The sequence below is a fragment of the Homalodisca vitripennis genome, chromosome X, assembly GCF_021130785.1.
Source record: "Homalodisca vitripennis isolate AUS2020 chromosome X, UT_GWSS_2.1, whole genome shotgun sequence".
Taxonomy (NCBI): domain Eukaryota; kingdom Metazoa; phylum Arthropoda; class Insecta; order Hemiptera; family Cicadellidae; genus Homalodisca; species Homalodisca vitripennis.
This window is the reverse complement of record NC_060215.1, coordinates 73,183,396-73,199,075: the sequence shown is the minus strand read 5'-3', so window position 1 is coordinate 73,199,075 and position 15,680 is coordinate 73,183,396. Positions and strand designations below refer to the sequence as shown.

The 15,680-nt window shown below is 34.2% G+C and overlaps 1 protein-coding gene across 2 annotated transcripts in view; it reads left to right on the top strand.

Annotated features, from left to right (window-relative positions):
* LOC124369206 (mucin-12-like) overlaps nt 1-15,259 on the top strand; it is a 90,000-nt gene extending 74,741 nt beyond the window's left edge. For both annotated transcript variants that reach the window (XM_046827042.1, XM_046827043.1), the window contains 2 exons: nt 894-7,002; nt 12,910-15,259. In XM_046827042.1, the coding sequence (XP_046682998.1) occupies nt 894-7,002; nt 12,910-14,768 (7,968 nt within the window). In that variant the 3' untranslated portion in view covers nt 14,769-15,259. The remainder of the gene's footprint in view (nt 1-893; nt 7,003-12,909) is intronic.
* The last annotated feature ends 421 nt before the right edge of the window (nt 15,260-15,680 follow it).

The window sequence follows — 15,680 nt, the reverse complement described above, 5'->3', positions numbered from 1 at the left end:
TGCATCAAATGTCACTGTGTCACCAAAAGTTACTCCTCGGTAATAGACATCCTGTTTAGTAATCATTAAATTTTTATATTATATTAGAATATTCAGAAGATGCAAGCACAGATTCTGGAAGTTTTGTAAACATTCTGGAACTTTCTGGGGTTGAGTGGTAAATTCCAAACATCCCAATATACTGCACATACAGGTCTGTCATTATTTTAACTTAACTGATCTAACTTTGAGCAAGTAAATTTTAACTTCTTACTAACTTTTTAAAATTACAATTGTATTTTGAATAGTATTTTGATAGTCACATTATTTATAAACAACTGTTAAAACTAACTTTTAAAAGCCATTTGTTCTATCAGAAATACAATATGGAAAATTATTTTGTTTGTTTGGAGAAGTCAGGGAATTTCTTCAAGCCAGTTTGCTAGGCACCTTGATAAAGATTTTCTTATAATAAAAAAATTTTCAAAACACTTACAAATGACTAATCCTAACTAAACTAATTATTTATTGGAGGAATATAAAGAAATTTTTGATAAGATTTCCCACTTTAATAGAAACATAGCTGTATTTATTTAAAAATGACATGTAAACCAGAAATTTTATTCTAGAATTGCACTATCATAGTCATTATTTAATGTTAATTAACCTAACAGATTTAATAATATGAAACAAAATCTTAGCAGGATCAAAATCATCATGAGTAAGATGGGATGCCACACAATGATATATCATAATTGGCTGATAGACTAAGGACCAAGATTTCAGTTATAATAACTTTTCAGAGGATGATTTTTAAATTTGCATGTGTATCTTTTATTTGTTAGTCATGTTAAAAAACTTTTAGTTTGATCATCTGAAAGTCTCTATTCATGGATTGATTTTTTTTGTTACAGTATGGTGAAACCGAGAAATTGCAGTGTGTGGAACTGTACATACGAGCTCTCACTGTCAACTTAAATGAATTAGAAAAGTATAAATCAAACAGTGATCAAGAAAAAGTAAAGGAATCAGAAGTAAGACTATCAAAAGGGTTTTTATTGTTAGCAGATTATCTGAAAGATGACATCATAACTTGTCGTGAGTGTGTGTTGACGGCATTCTCACTGAATCCAACTATTATTTGCTATGAGAAACTCAAAGAATTAGCAATAGCAAGTGGAAAGCTAAATTTCCAGCGTGTACAGGGTCGTGATGATGATTGTGAAAACAATCAGTCGTCCATAAACTGTGAAAAACGCACAATTGAATGCCATCAAGACCAAGGTATAAAAATTGATACGGGTCAGTTGAATGGGACAGAACTAACAGAGGATGTAATGCCTGACATTGGACTAAGTTCAAGATACAAAGTTTTGCCATCTCCTATTCAAATATCTGACGCACAAAAAATAGGAATACCTCAGACAATGTGTGATGATCTCTCAACAGTTATCAGTAGTGCTCGATATCAAGTACTAAACTGGCATCTTGATTGGGCAGAGTTGAGTTCAAGATGTGAATCATACATATTATCAGGCAAAGAAGTGAGGAGCACAGAAAAAGAACTCAAGTACCTAAATATTGACTATAATCAGTTCAAGGATTGGCCTAATGACAGAGAGTATGACACTGGCATTGAGAAAGGATTTGAAGAATTCATTGAAAGTGAATCAGATGAAGGGTTTGACACATCATCTGGATCTTCAAAAAGAAAACACTCCAAACTCAGCAATGATGAAACAAGAGACTCATTGGAATATTCTTATCAGGTTCAAGCCAAAATTGATGAAACTTATGTATCAAATTCGTCTGAGTCAGAATTTGACTATAAAGGTAATAAAAAGCCGAAAATCAAAGCAAAAAGAAAAGCTTTATTGTCAATATCTGATTCAGATACTGGGACCCAGGACAGTCGGCCAGACAGTCTAGGAAGCAACAACAACTTCCTAAATAGAATAAATAACAAGAAAAAAGCCAAGACTGTAACAGAGAAAAACAAGAACAATACTTCTAATCTATTACTGCCCAATAACTGGCCATTAAAACCAGGAACACCACTCAAATTTTCACAGTTTCCACAGTCAGCCGATGTCATTGATATTATTAGTATTGAAGAAGATGCAGAAGATAACATGAGTCCTGTAACATATGATTTTCCAGAAAAAGCTAATAATTTAAAGCCTGTTATGTCAGGTTTGCCAAAGAATTCTGGCAAAGCAAGTCCGGAACTTGCAGATTTATCAAGAAAAAGTCGAAATGTAAGTCCAGTTACTGATAGTGTTGTAAATATTGCAAATAATATCTCTCCTGTTGCCAGACCAGCACCATCGACGGGAACAAATGTAGAAAAGCCTAATTATTGTATTGCTGAAAATGACCTTTCACTGTCGACATCATTGTCTCCTTTCAATAGTCCATCTAAGTTTAGTGATCCAACAGTATTAAAATCACTACGCATGTATCGTGCTAGAAAGCCTGCCACAGTTAGTATTTCCAATGTACCTGATAAAGAAAAAGAAAAAGTGCTTGATAAGTTCACTCCCATGTTGAGCACCATTGATCTTAATCCAAGAATATTGAACCGGTCCAAAAGTGTGGTCAAGCCTGCTGACATCATAACTATTGATGTCGAAAGTGAGCCTGAAATCATAGATTTAGTTGATTCTGATGATGAGGTGTCAGCAGATTTCAGCAAAAAACTCCCTTATGATATTTCAAGTAAAATGAAATTAAATTTTGACAATGTCTTGCAGAACAATGCTTGGAATAGGAAAAGTGCATTTTCCAAGCCAAACCCAATAAGTGATTTTGCTAGAAATCTAGGTTTGAAGTCATTAGACATGATAAGACCTGCTACATCTGAAACAACTGTACAAGTAGTTCAGTTTTCCAACTCCGCTCGTCCTCTCGTAACTTCAACCAGCAACACAACTCCAATCACAAGCCCGATGTATACAATGTCACAACAAAATATCTCAGCTTCCCTTGGTCAAGTATCCTGCAGTAGTGTAGGCACTACTACCACGCTAATATATACAATGCCTCAACAAACAACATCTGTAACTCATGCTCAAGGATCAAATAATAATTTGGCTCCTAACACAACAGTTATATGTACAATGCCTCAACAAACATCATCTCTTGCTCAAGTACGAAGCACAACATCAGGAAACAATGAAAGTTCCAAATTGGCTGTAACAAGTACTTCATCTTTACCTAATCGAGTACTCAGTGGAAGTGGCTCTCAAAATGTAGCAAGTATACCTTCTTCATCAAACTTATTATATCCTGTAAGGAACTTTTTCTCTTCACATCCACGACAAATGTATCCTCAATCACAAGGAGTTTACTTATCTAGGCAGAGTCCTGAGCGAGCATTACTGAGCCCATCTTTGAGTACTTCAACTTCCACAGCAAATGTTCGTAGTAGAACTCCTCCTCATGAATTGATTGTGACCAGCTCAGAAAATTCCAATGTGTCTATTGGAGTAATTAGACTAGAACGTATATCTCTTGCTCCATCTACTGAACCAAATCAGCCAGTGCCAAACCTTTCTCCAATAAAGAGTCCTGTTAGTATAAGGCCTCAGGTTGCCTGCTCAAGTAGGCAATTATACGTACGAAGTGGAGTAGCTAGAACACTAACAGCCGTATCAACACAATCTCAATCAGTTGTGACATCATCTGCAAGACTAGTGACAACAACATCCACAACCACGAGTTCTAGTGGTAGAAGCATGCCAGTGACTGCTCATATTCAGAGAGTTGGATATCCTAGAGAATCTTCCCCCAGTCAAAATAGTGCTGGAATTCAGCTGAAGTATGTGTTTAAAGAGGGAATTTTAAGTGCAACTGAAGAAAAACAAAATATTGAGAATGACACTGAATCTCAAAATGTTTCCATGGTTTTAAGTCCAGAACAGATTCAACAGTTATTACCTAAAAGCACCTCACGTGTAGATAAATCACCAGCAATTGATCAAGATGATCATCGTTCTCAGGGAGCCAGTTTACCGAAATTTCAACAGGCTTTTGGAAGACAAATGTACCAAAACAGCTCCACTGCTACCAGCAGTACTACTCTAACAGGAAGCAATGAACCACCATTAAATTTCACACAGCACATGCAGTCTTCCGGCGTGACTACTGATTCTGCAACCTCTGCTTCTATGTGCACGGTTTTGTCCAAAGCAGTACAAACTATGAATAAAGATTCTGAAATAGCTAATAAGAGTACTACTCAATCAAACATTAAGAGTGAACAGTCTGACCATATTAAAATGACAGTTCCTGGAAGTACATCAACCTCTACCATACAAGCTGCAACTGTAAGTACTTCCACTAATCAGGTTGAAACACAGTTGACAAATTCAACATCACCTATTAAAAGCAGAATTAATGATAGAGCAGCATCCTTGACCCAGACACCAGTTAAGTTCTTTTGTAAGGTTCCAGTGACAATTGCAAGTTCAAATTTACTTCAAGGAAAATCTGTTGCAATACTGAAGACCGCTGTATCCCCTGAAAAATTAACACAAACACAAGCCAAGTATGAAGTAGAAAATAGGTCCAAAGAGACAGTGATTCGCAGCAATATGAGTGCTTTATTAGCAGCTGCTCTACAAGCTCAACCACAACTAAGGCCAGTCTCTTCTGGTATTTCTACAACAGGAATGACTAGTACTCAAAATCAGTTGAAATCTTCAACAGAAGTTGAAAAGAAAAAACCAGATCAAAACCATCCTCAAAAAACTGTTGTATCAAAAAATTATAGGAAACTTTCTGTCATGCAACAACAACCTGTTACGCGATATTCAAAGCCAGTCTTGCAAGTATCTGCTGCTAGTAATAGTCAAAATACAGTTACCTCAACACCTGTTGTGACAATTCCAATTCGCACAGTTCTGGCTGCAGGGCAACAGACTTCAACAACATCAAGAATTAGCAATGATAGAATTGAAGTACGTTCTGAGCCCTTAGTCAGTCCTTCACCACCAGACGATCCTTCTAGCAGCTCTTTATTAGATCAACAGCTAAAAGAATTTGAATCTGTATTCAATAAAGTTAAGAAAACATCACAAATGAAAGAAAGAACAAATTCAACAACTACTGTTCAAATTCAACCTCATTTGAATTTGGGACAACAGATACTTTTAACTCAGCCTTCAAGTTCTACTAATGTAGAATTTACTACGACAAGTACCAATCAAACTGCTCTTTTTCAGTCTACTTCAACAAACACAATTCACGATTTACAAGGAGAAAGAGTTAGTCTAACTTTTATCAGTCAACCAACTTCAGGAGCAACAAACACATTAATTGCTGGTACCAATCAAAAGATAACAACAGCTACACCCGTAGTTGTTGTTCAAAGTTGTAGCAAGCCAGTTGCCTCTCCTGCCTTAAGTGTTACTTCCCAGAGCTCTTCCAGTCCTGCACCTCCGTCTACTCCTGGCAGCTCATCAGGAAAAATCACAACCTCAGCAGTAGTCAAGCAAAACAAATCAAACAAGTCAAAAACAGCAACTAAAGCTGCACCAACTACCACATTAAAAGTTTCAACTCTTCCCAAGCCTCAACAAAAACCCCAGGAAGATGAACAAACAACTCAGAGAATATATGCCATTTTAGATAAATATGCTGAACAATTGCGTAATTCTCCAGAGCTAAAAAATAAACCTGCCCCAAGGAGAAGATCAAACCCACCAACTAACCCCAGTCAAAACTCAAAACGTAAGAAATCAACTCAAACCAAATCAAAGTTACCATCACAACAAGCATCATGCTCTTCTTCAGGAATGGAAATGAGTCCAGGATCAGAAGATTTACGTACTATCGGAAGTGAAGATAGCTCTAATGGTGTTAGTCAACTTTCGCAAACATTAAATTCACCTCAAAGCAGACAGGATGATCCTTCAACACCTACAGGAGGTGATGTTTCCTCTGAAACTTCTGAATCTCATGATTCTAGAGATGCTCGTGTCCAATCGAGAATGGTTTTGACTGAAACTTCTCCAGGTAGAGCAGTCCTAGTACAAGATAATGTTCCTACTCAAGTACTGAATGTAGACGCATCAAAACTCCTAGCTGGAAAACCATTAGTAGTAGGTTCTCAGACTATTGTTCCTCAGTTGGTTTTACCAAATGTTCCAGGAATGCAGAAAATGCAACTTTTTCCTGTTCCTTCTGATGGGCGTCCTTTGGTTGTTACCAAAGTTCCAAAAATGTACAGAGTCCATCAAGTAACAATGCCAAGAGGGTCAACTTCTCTTCTTGGGCCAGGTTCTGTTGTTTTAAGACATATGTGTGGTACACCCACAGTGAAACAGGTCAAGCCAACTACTATCAGTGGAATTTCTGCCCAAAACCTCAGCAGTGTAATACACTCTCCCAATTTAACAGTAACACATAACTCTGCCCTGGAATCTGGAGAAGCTATTAATATCAATCTTGACAACACTATACTCTTGAACTCAACATCCCCTAAATCAATAAGTTTTGTACACCGTAGTATCCCTTCTTCATCTTACCACAGCCAAGAGCCACCGACTTCTGGGTCATCTGTCACAACTATTACCACTTCTGCAACTTCAGCTCAGAAAACCACTGTAGCGTATTCCGCTGCTGACTTAAATGTCAGTTATATTAAGGATCAAGGAAATACTTTGACAATGCGCACTCAAATAAATGTAATACCAGTCTCATCACCCCAAGATACCAAAACAGTTTGTCGGACAGGAACAGCAACCTCAACTAATCTATCATGCATTGAGCTTGATGATGATATTAGTTATACTGCTAATGATCCCAGACCTACAGTTAAATCAGATTCTAGTCACCTGTGTAGTACCCAGAGTAACAGCAATGATGCAGGCAGATGGGTATCAACAGACTCCACAAAATCATCAACTGCTGATACAACAAAAAAAGAAGATATTTCTGAAGATTTTAGTAACTTTCAAACTTCAGTCAGCACACTGATGAGTCACAGAAGTTCAAATTCCACCTTTCTGCCTAAACAAGGTATGTTGAAATATAGGAGTATTTATTTTGTTATTTATATTACTCATAGTAGTAGTAGAGTCATCATATTATTGAGTTAAGTTAAGTGTAATTAAGTTTCTATTTTGTTGAGATACCTTGCATATGTTATCAATATACGGTGAGTTTATACAATTATTGTCCTTGGAGGGGTTTTATTTTCTGTTTTAACCTATTTATTTCTTATTTTCTATTGTTACATTTTATTGAAGGTAATCAATAAAATTTATCAACTGTTACAGCTTCAGTGTCGAACTGTGTGAGTGATTAGAGTTACTAGAACGGCTGTAATTTAACTTGTGGATTGCAAAAGGTTATTGCTGAGACAGTTTAAATAATTTAGTCTGGTTTTCTTAAATAGTTTTTCTACGATTAATATGAATTTTGTGTAAACAGCATACTAGTTGCAACCTGGGATCCTGTATCAATTTATCATTAAATAATTGTTCATATATTATTATGTAATAACTATTAAAAAGGTCTACAAGCCACTATGGATGAGGTTTATGTTTTTGGACCCAAATCAATTCAAAATTGTTGATTTAATTGAAAAATAACTACTTAATTTATAAAAACTAAATAACTACTATTATATTATTTACAATTCTGTTGTACATAACTGTTCAGATTTAAGCAAGAGCCTGCTTGTAAGCTAATTAGTAGAACATATGCTCATGCAGCTAGGTGTTCAATCCTCTCTCAAATAGCTGTTTATGTCTTCTTCAGCTCTATAGGAAGAACATTCCATACTAAAACTTCAGTGTCGACAATGGTCAGCAACATAGTAGTCTTCAGCATTTCTGGTGTTGTAACTATGGTATATAATGCTCCTTAGAATAAAGAACGAAGTTCATTGATCTTTTTGGTTCCATTTAGATTTTTTATTTAGATGGCTGTTTTCTGTTGAGGTTTAGGAAGAAAAGCACATTGACCCATTAACTATAAAAGCGCTACAAGTCATGATCGTGATGCTTTAGCAAGAATCGTCATGGCTCTGTCAATTGATATGTTTAGCATACCAAGAAAAAGAGTTGTTTTACTAATATATATATATATATATATATATACTAGCTGACTCGGCAGACTTCGTACTGCCTCAATTGATAAATAAAAAAGCTAAACTTTTGTAGAAAATTAACTTCATACAAACAAAAGGAATTCGTAGTTAATAAAAAATGCTCGATATGAATGAGGTTTTATTTTTATTTTCAATTCATTACACATGATGTTGCTTGAAAAATTGTCATGTCACAAGTATTAGGAGCTTATAAAATAAAGTTTGAAGTGTAAAAGTTTTAATCTGAAACTTGCTTATATTATAATGAATGTAATATCTGTATTTACCTACATTAAAAACAACACTCAATCAAGTTTTATTATGTTTTCAATTACACAGGAATCATGAAGTTGCATAATAAATTTTCATTTCACAATGGTTAAGTCCTTACAAAATAAAGTTTGCAAAACCATTTAGTATAAATTGGCTATACCATAAATTTTAATTTGAAACTCGTTTAGATTTAAACTAGATTAAATACAACACAGATAAAATATAGGTGGTCAAGTTTTATTATTATGATGTTCCTTATAATAGTTTACAAATATTTAAAAGCTACAAAATAGTTTTAAAATAGTTTCCACTTGATGTTACTCAAAAATAGTCAAGTCACAACAATTAGATACTTACAAAACAAAGTTTGCCTAAAATACTGGCTGTTTATAAGATTTCAATTTGATATTGACAGACACACACGGTAACGATACACTCTGTTACTCAATTGAAAGCTTTCTGACCTAACTATATTTTTTGTTTTGTGGTGCGTAAATAAATAAAGATATAATTGTCCACCCACGAAACAGGGATACTCCCAAGTTGATTCCGCAAACTTCCATCGACTGGCCCTGTGATTTATTTATGGTCATGGCAAAGGGCAGACGCACGGGAAAGTGTAGACGTTTAAAATCGAATGGTAAATCCGTTGGAATCATCGGTATATGCTGGATCAAGACATCCTCTCCTTTGTATTTTCCCTTTATGAGTGTTGTTTCCCTCAATGATGTTATTCATTATCTTTTTCACAGCCAGTCTTGTTCCATTGTACAGTCGAGGTTGATTACGCAGCATGATGACAACTGATCCTACTTTTAACTGCAAATTGTGAGGTAGTAGTCCAGGCAATTCCAGTGAATTTAAAAACTCCGTGGGATAGTTGACTACGTCATCTTAGTTTATAACGGTGTCGACTGATTTTTTGAAGGAAACCAACTGTCCCGGAAGAAAATTTTAAATGGTTGCATTGAGATCATCGACAACTTTATTTTTCACTGCCAATATTTCTTGGTCACCCAGCTAATTTTGGTTATTGCACTGTTGCACTATATCTGAAAAAACACACTGAATAAGCTCGTCTTTTAAGTCCGTGATGTGACAGAAATCTGTGGGTAATACGATGAATCTGGTCGAGGTATCCACTGTGACTTTACTATTTCCAATGTCTAACAACTGCTTAGAAAACACATTGCAGTTTCATCTTGTTGCAAAAATACTTGCATGTTAGTTGTTAATTGGATTGGTACGCCAACTTCAAGGGTCTGCGAACTTATATGGGTGCCACCACAAATTTGATGATTTTAGTTCATCAGCAACAGTTGATCGGAGAATAACTGGAAGAGTCTGACGAAATTCACCTGACAACAGAATCATGGCCCCACCAAAACTATTTTGGTTGTCACGAAGATATTTCAATGATCTGTTCAGTGACCTCTTATGGACCATTGTGCATTCGTCCCAAACATTCAATTTGCATACTTGTAGGATCTTGGCCATTGCACTATTTTTGGCGGTTGCAAATTGGTCTTTCGTTGATTTGCATGTATATTGGTGATTTTAAGGCAGAATGTGAAGTTCCCCCTCCTTCTAGCAAAGTCCCCACTATTCCAGATGAAGCCAACGCTAGAGCTACATCATTTTGCGATCTGATCCTTGCCAAAAGCAATGAAATTAAGAACGTTTCGATTAATGAAATTAATTAAGTGTCATTTGCAATTCTTTGTTGTTGATTTAATTGAGGAACATTTGTACAAACTTTCGGCCATGGCTTCACTATCGTACTGTTGTTCTCTTTGCAACTCGTGGTTTAATGCATCGTGCATATGGTGATTGGGTGCTGTCATTCCCAAACACAACAATACTTAATTTGCCATCAATATCTTCTATCATGATCAATGTCTCATTGTAAATTTCTGCAGTCATTTGTAGTATAGGATTGAAAGTTAGATGGCACACATGATGCAAAACATCCTCAGACATGTCATTACTATACTTAACCCACAAATCTTTTGGATTCAAATTGTTGTTTTTATTTAATTCCTAGCATTTTTATCATATTTATTCACCTTTTAAACCTTCCCTGGACTTCCACAAATAATTCAAGACCAAAATTAGCCAAATTGGTCCAACCTTTCTCAAGTTTTAGCAAGACCAACGAACAGCAATTCATTTATATATATACACTTATATACTTACTTATATATATATATAGGCTTGTTTTTCCCTAAAAGTTAAAAGTAGAGTTCACATGAAAGTATTTGGTTTATTTGTTGTTTGTACAGAACCGACCTAGTGTACCGGCAAAATCATTGTCTCATACCGAAAGTTCATGCACCACAGACCTCTGACCCACATTACTGAACTGTAGTCTGCCCCATGTTAGCACTGTGTTGGTAATTGTTTGTTCTCTTTAATTTTCCAAATTTGATACATGTATTTTCTAAACATCACAGAAAGAAAAGTTATTAGGTGTACACAATATCTTTTCCACACATTGAAAGACACTAAGGAGCTTAAAATAAGTGTAAGTGTTAAATTGTTACCGAATTTCTTGCATATCGCTACCAACAAAATTTGCTAGGCCACTGCAGCTCGAGGCATTTCCTACAATTACATCTGGTGACGATAAACCTTTACCTTTCAACTCAGCGTAAGGGTTAAATACAGTATTATAGTTTTTATTTATTTGGTTTGAAAATGGGCTAGAGAATCTGGCATTTTCTACTGGATAAATCTGAGAAAAACCATTAATTTGAAAAGAGGTTTTGATTGGCCACCCTGTTTCTTGTGTTTCTAAAATTTTGTTATGTTGTAAATCCAGCAAAACTTTATGACATACGGTAGCAATATGAAAAAATTCTGTGTGTACATAGTGAATTATATGTTAGTAAAGGCCCTATATATTTATTTATTTTTTGTTCTGTATGAAATTGTGTATATTTTTAATACTGGCAATTTACAGCAATCAGCAAATTTCCTGGAGGCAAAGATGCCAGAGGACATTCTAGTGCAGATTTTGTCCATATGAGTGCCCCAAGTCAAATCTTTGTCAATTTTAGTTCTTAGAAATTTAATATTGCTGACTTCTTCATTAATAGTGTAATTCACTATAACACACAGACTGCAAATCTGAATTGCCCTGCACTCTTTAAAATAAATGTAATTTTATTTGGAGTCATTTGCTTGCAGATTAATTTCTGAGAAGAATTGTAAGTATGAATTTGATTTTCCAAAATATTGTATATCCAAAGACGCCTTGCACTTGTCTAGGAAACAAAGGGTAGTATCATCTACGTATTGAATCGTCACATTCGGTCAGATGATATAGATAACCTTTGGTCATTGACATAAACTAAAAAAAAAACTAGACAGCGCTGAAACAGTCATTTAAAATTCTATTTTATAGATAGTAAAACAATCAAAATACTTATGTTGGGTGGGTTACAGACTTGGGCCAAACATTTATACCCGTCTACAAGTTTTAAAATCACTTAGTGCATATAGTATGTGAGTTTTTAAAATTTTGAACAAATTATTAATACCATTAAAGTGGTTACTTAAAACGTTGATACATAATTATTTTCTGAGTAGTTCAAATGTAATTGTTTGGGGTTCTTTGGCAACATCTCTCACTTTCTCATTCATAAAAAGTTATTCATCATTTTTCTAATTCTATCAATTATTTTACTGTGTTATAACTGTTAATACCATAGAAGCTGTGTACATTTATGCAATTTTAGCTAATATTACATTTAAAAAAATGCCACTTGTTTAAAAAAGTGGAAATGCAGTAAAATATTGTATGACGAAATCTTGTGTTTTGTTGAAAATTTTGTTTGCGTGTTACTAGTTTGAGTTATAATGACCTATTTCTACTCCAAGATGTAAGTCTACTAATATAAATTGTTAATATTTTAATTATTTCTTACGTAAATATTGACAATAAAGAGATAAGAAATAAAGTCTGAAGAGAAATCTGCATGTGAAATTATAAATTATAAAATTCTGCTCTGCTTCTTCTGCATACTTTGCTTGAATACATTTAGGAAGAATTAGGATTAGCAGCAAATAATATTTTTACTGATAACCTAATTTGTATTAATATTTATCACGAATATATTATTGTTTTGCGATTAATAATGACCAATATCCGTAATTAACTTAAATATTTGTTTATTTGCCTTAGGGACACTAATCATTTTTTATAACATTTTATTTTTGTCCTCAACTGTATAATATAATTACTATTATTTCATGACAAAATAAAAAGTTCTTCAATACAATGAAAGTATAAGTTACAATGCAAAAATTGTTACAAATTAAAATATGAAATATATATGGATTCATAATTCTGTTGTATTGTATTTGGGGTTTTATTGAAATAATAATATATTGCATGAATACAATAACTACAAATATTATCTAATGAACTGGATCCTGGTCCTTTAAAACTTTAAAATTTTAAAATTTGGAAGTGATGGATTAAAACCTAAACTTTGAAATAGTTAAACTATTATATTAGATTTAAAACATGTGTAATACTGACATTAATTTTCCAGATATATCGGAAGGAAGTGTGGTGATGGACAATGATCACAATCTTCAATTAAAAGAAGAAGTCAAGCCAGAAAGACCTTTACAAGAACCAGAACTATGTGACGAAGAGAGTGTCTCAAGTGACAGTGCAGGAAGTGGTCGTGTCAAAAATAGAAGTGAAGAGAAATCTCACTTAATGCCAGAAACTAGTCAAGATACAGGTTCTCCCTGGCCTTATAATGTTACCAAAATTGAATGTCTAGAGAAATCGGAATCCCCTTGTGCATCAGCAAAACAAGAGGATGCTGAGTCTCACTCAATAACTCTAACTCATTCTCAAGGAAGAGACTACAAAAAGAAAGTAAATAACGTAGAAAATACAATTTATCAAATGGCTTTTAAAAGGTCAGATCGAACCAAAATAACAACTAAAGAGATGGAAAGAAATGCAGCGGTCCTGGAAAGAGATTTAAGACTTCAAAAAAGTTTATCTGAAGAGTGTGAAGATCTTGGTGTTGATGAACCCAGCACAAGTGATTTGTTTCCAGAAGCTGAACTTTTATTGGACCCAGACCACTCCAGTCGTGATAGCCAAATAGATTTGCCGAGTGAAACATTTTCCCAGACACTTAATTCTTCATCCAGTTGTGACTCAAATGCTATGAGTCCTATGTTTCCTCTCAGTAAACGACCGACAACCTACAGAAGTATTCAAAAGTCCCTGTCCACTATCAGTAGAAGTAATAGGTTTTTACCTATTTTCAACAACCCCATTTATCAGTACACTGAAGAAAGTACAAGTGGGACTGTATCAAGTACAAGAGTTGATAGTCCTGAATGCCATGTTGTTGGATATAAATTTAAAAGCAACAAATTTAGCTCCAATTCAGACAGTAATTCACCTTATATGAACAAATCTTTAAACACAAAAGGAACTGACAGTCCAGTACATCAGAAATTATCTGTGGGTGATCAACACAAGTCTAGTTCATCAGGAACAAGTACTCCAGTGAATGGTGGAGAATCAACAGCATCGCCCAACCATGATGAAATGCCTAATAGTTGTACATCAGAGGAAACACAGTGTGCTCAGAAAATCAGTGATGATAACTGCAAAGATACAGAGGTTGACACAACTACAGATTCTGATTCAAATATTGATGTTCTCAACGCTTCTTCTAGTCATGATAGCCCTGCAGAAACAAAAAGTTCTTTTATTCCAATTCCAAATCCTGCTGCAACTGCACCATTCACTTATGGTGGAAACAGAAGTAATCTCAAGTTTACCAGTAGAAAAGTTCCAATGAAACATGAAATCTGGAAAAACATTCTCAAAGGAAATGATAATAAAGAAGATTTAGATTCTGACATGTCCGATCCAGATCAAGTAAGAACCAGTGACAAAAGGAGCACATCAACAGAAGAAGACCTGCAATCAGAAGGTGAAGCTCGGGCAAAAAATGGTCTAGGAACTGAAAGTGAAGATCTGCAATCAACAAGTGATAGAATTATGAGGTCAACAAAAAAGTTAAAAAAAAGGCAAGGACCTCTCATTAAATGTTCTGCATCCAAAAATAAAGTACCACGAAAAACAGAGTCTCACTGTGTAGAGGAACTGTTAGCGGATATTCCAAGTTCAACTGAGATTTGTAAGAATGCTGCAAGTCATCACGACATGTCCAGACGTTCTTCACTTCGAGGTCACATAAAGAAGAACTGTCCTTGCTGTAATGGTTCACCAGATAAAAAATCTACAAGAACAGAAAAATATCAGACCGTTACTTGCCCTACTCCAACAGCATTTATTGTAGGAGTGACAAATAAAAAGAAACCAAACTGTAAAAGTGTTGTAAAGAGCAGCCATATCACAAAAAAAAGATAGTCATGTTTTCATTTTGTCATAAAGTAATATTGTAATTATGTATTTATGTAAGATTTGAATTTAGAGGTATCAAATGTAAGTGTGTAAGAAATTGTTAGTTTTCTTTTATACTTTATTTAGCTTTATATAGCTCGATTATTCTAATTATAAGACTTGGTATAACCAGCCTATTGGTCTAATGTAAAATTTTGTACATTCATAAAAAAGTATTTTCTATTAACTTGGTACGATACCAAAGATCTCTACCTTGTGTTCTATCACCAAGGTATAACATTAGTATTAGAGTATAAACAATATTGTTTTGTGTTATTTCAAAATATTTAATCTATACTGTATCAGAATTTTTTGTAGTAGATAGAATAATCATTATTTGTACATTTGTTAAAGTCTTCACAATTTTTTATACAATAGAATTCGTAAATTAGGATAAGAAAATTATATAAAAATGTATGTACTTTTGTTACTTTTTTGGATCAAAACTTTTTTGTTAATTGACTTTATTTTATTTTGAAAATTTGAAGTATCATGCACAAACAATATTGTTTGGCACTTGGGACCCAATCTTATTAACTGCTGTGCCATGGTAATGAGTGCTAACTTTGTGGATTTTGGTTGAAAGCTTAGTTATCTATTGAAAGAGTAGTATAATGAACCACCTTCGAAATTTATCACGGAAAACCTTTTACTGCACAATATATCGATGTTACATTTTTAAATTAACAAGATTAACATGTTAAAGTTTATTACATTTCACATTTTGAAAATTCACAAAATAATACTATGAACCTAAAATTCGTAATTTGGGAGAAATTTTGTTAATTGTCTTTAGGTAATTTAGCTAATTGGCTGATAGTGCTTTACCTTACAACAGCCTTAAGCTGTATTAAAAAAACTGTATCAATTCTTTTATTG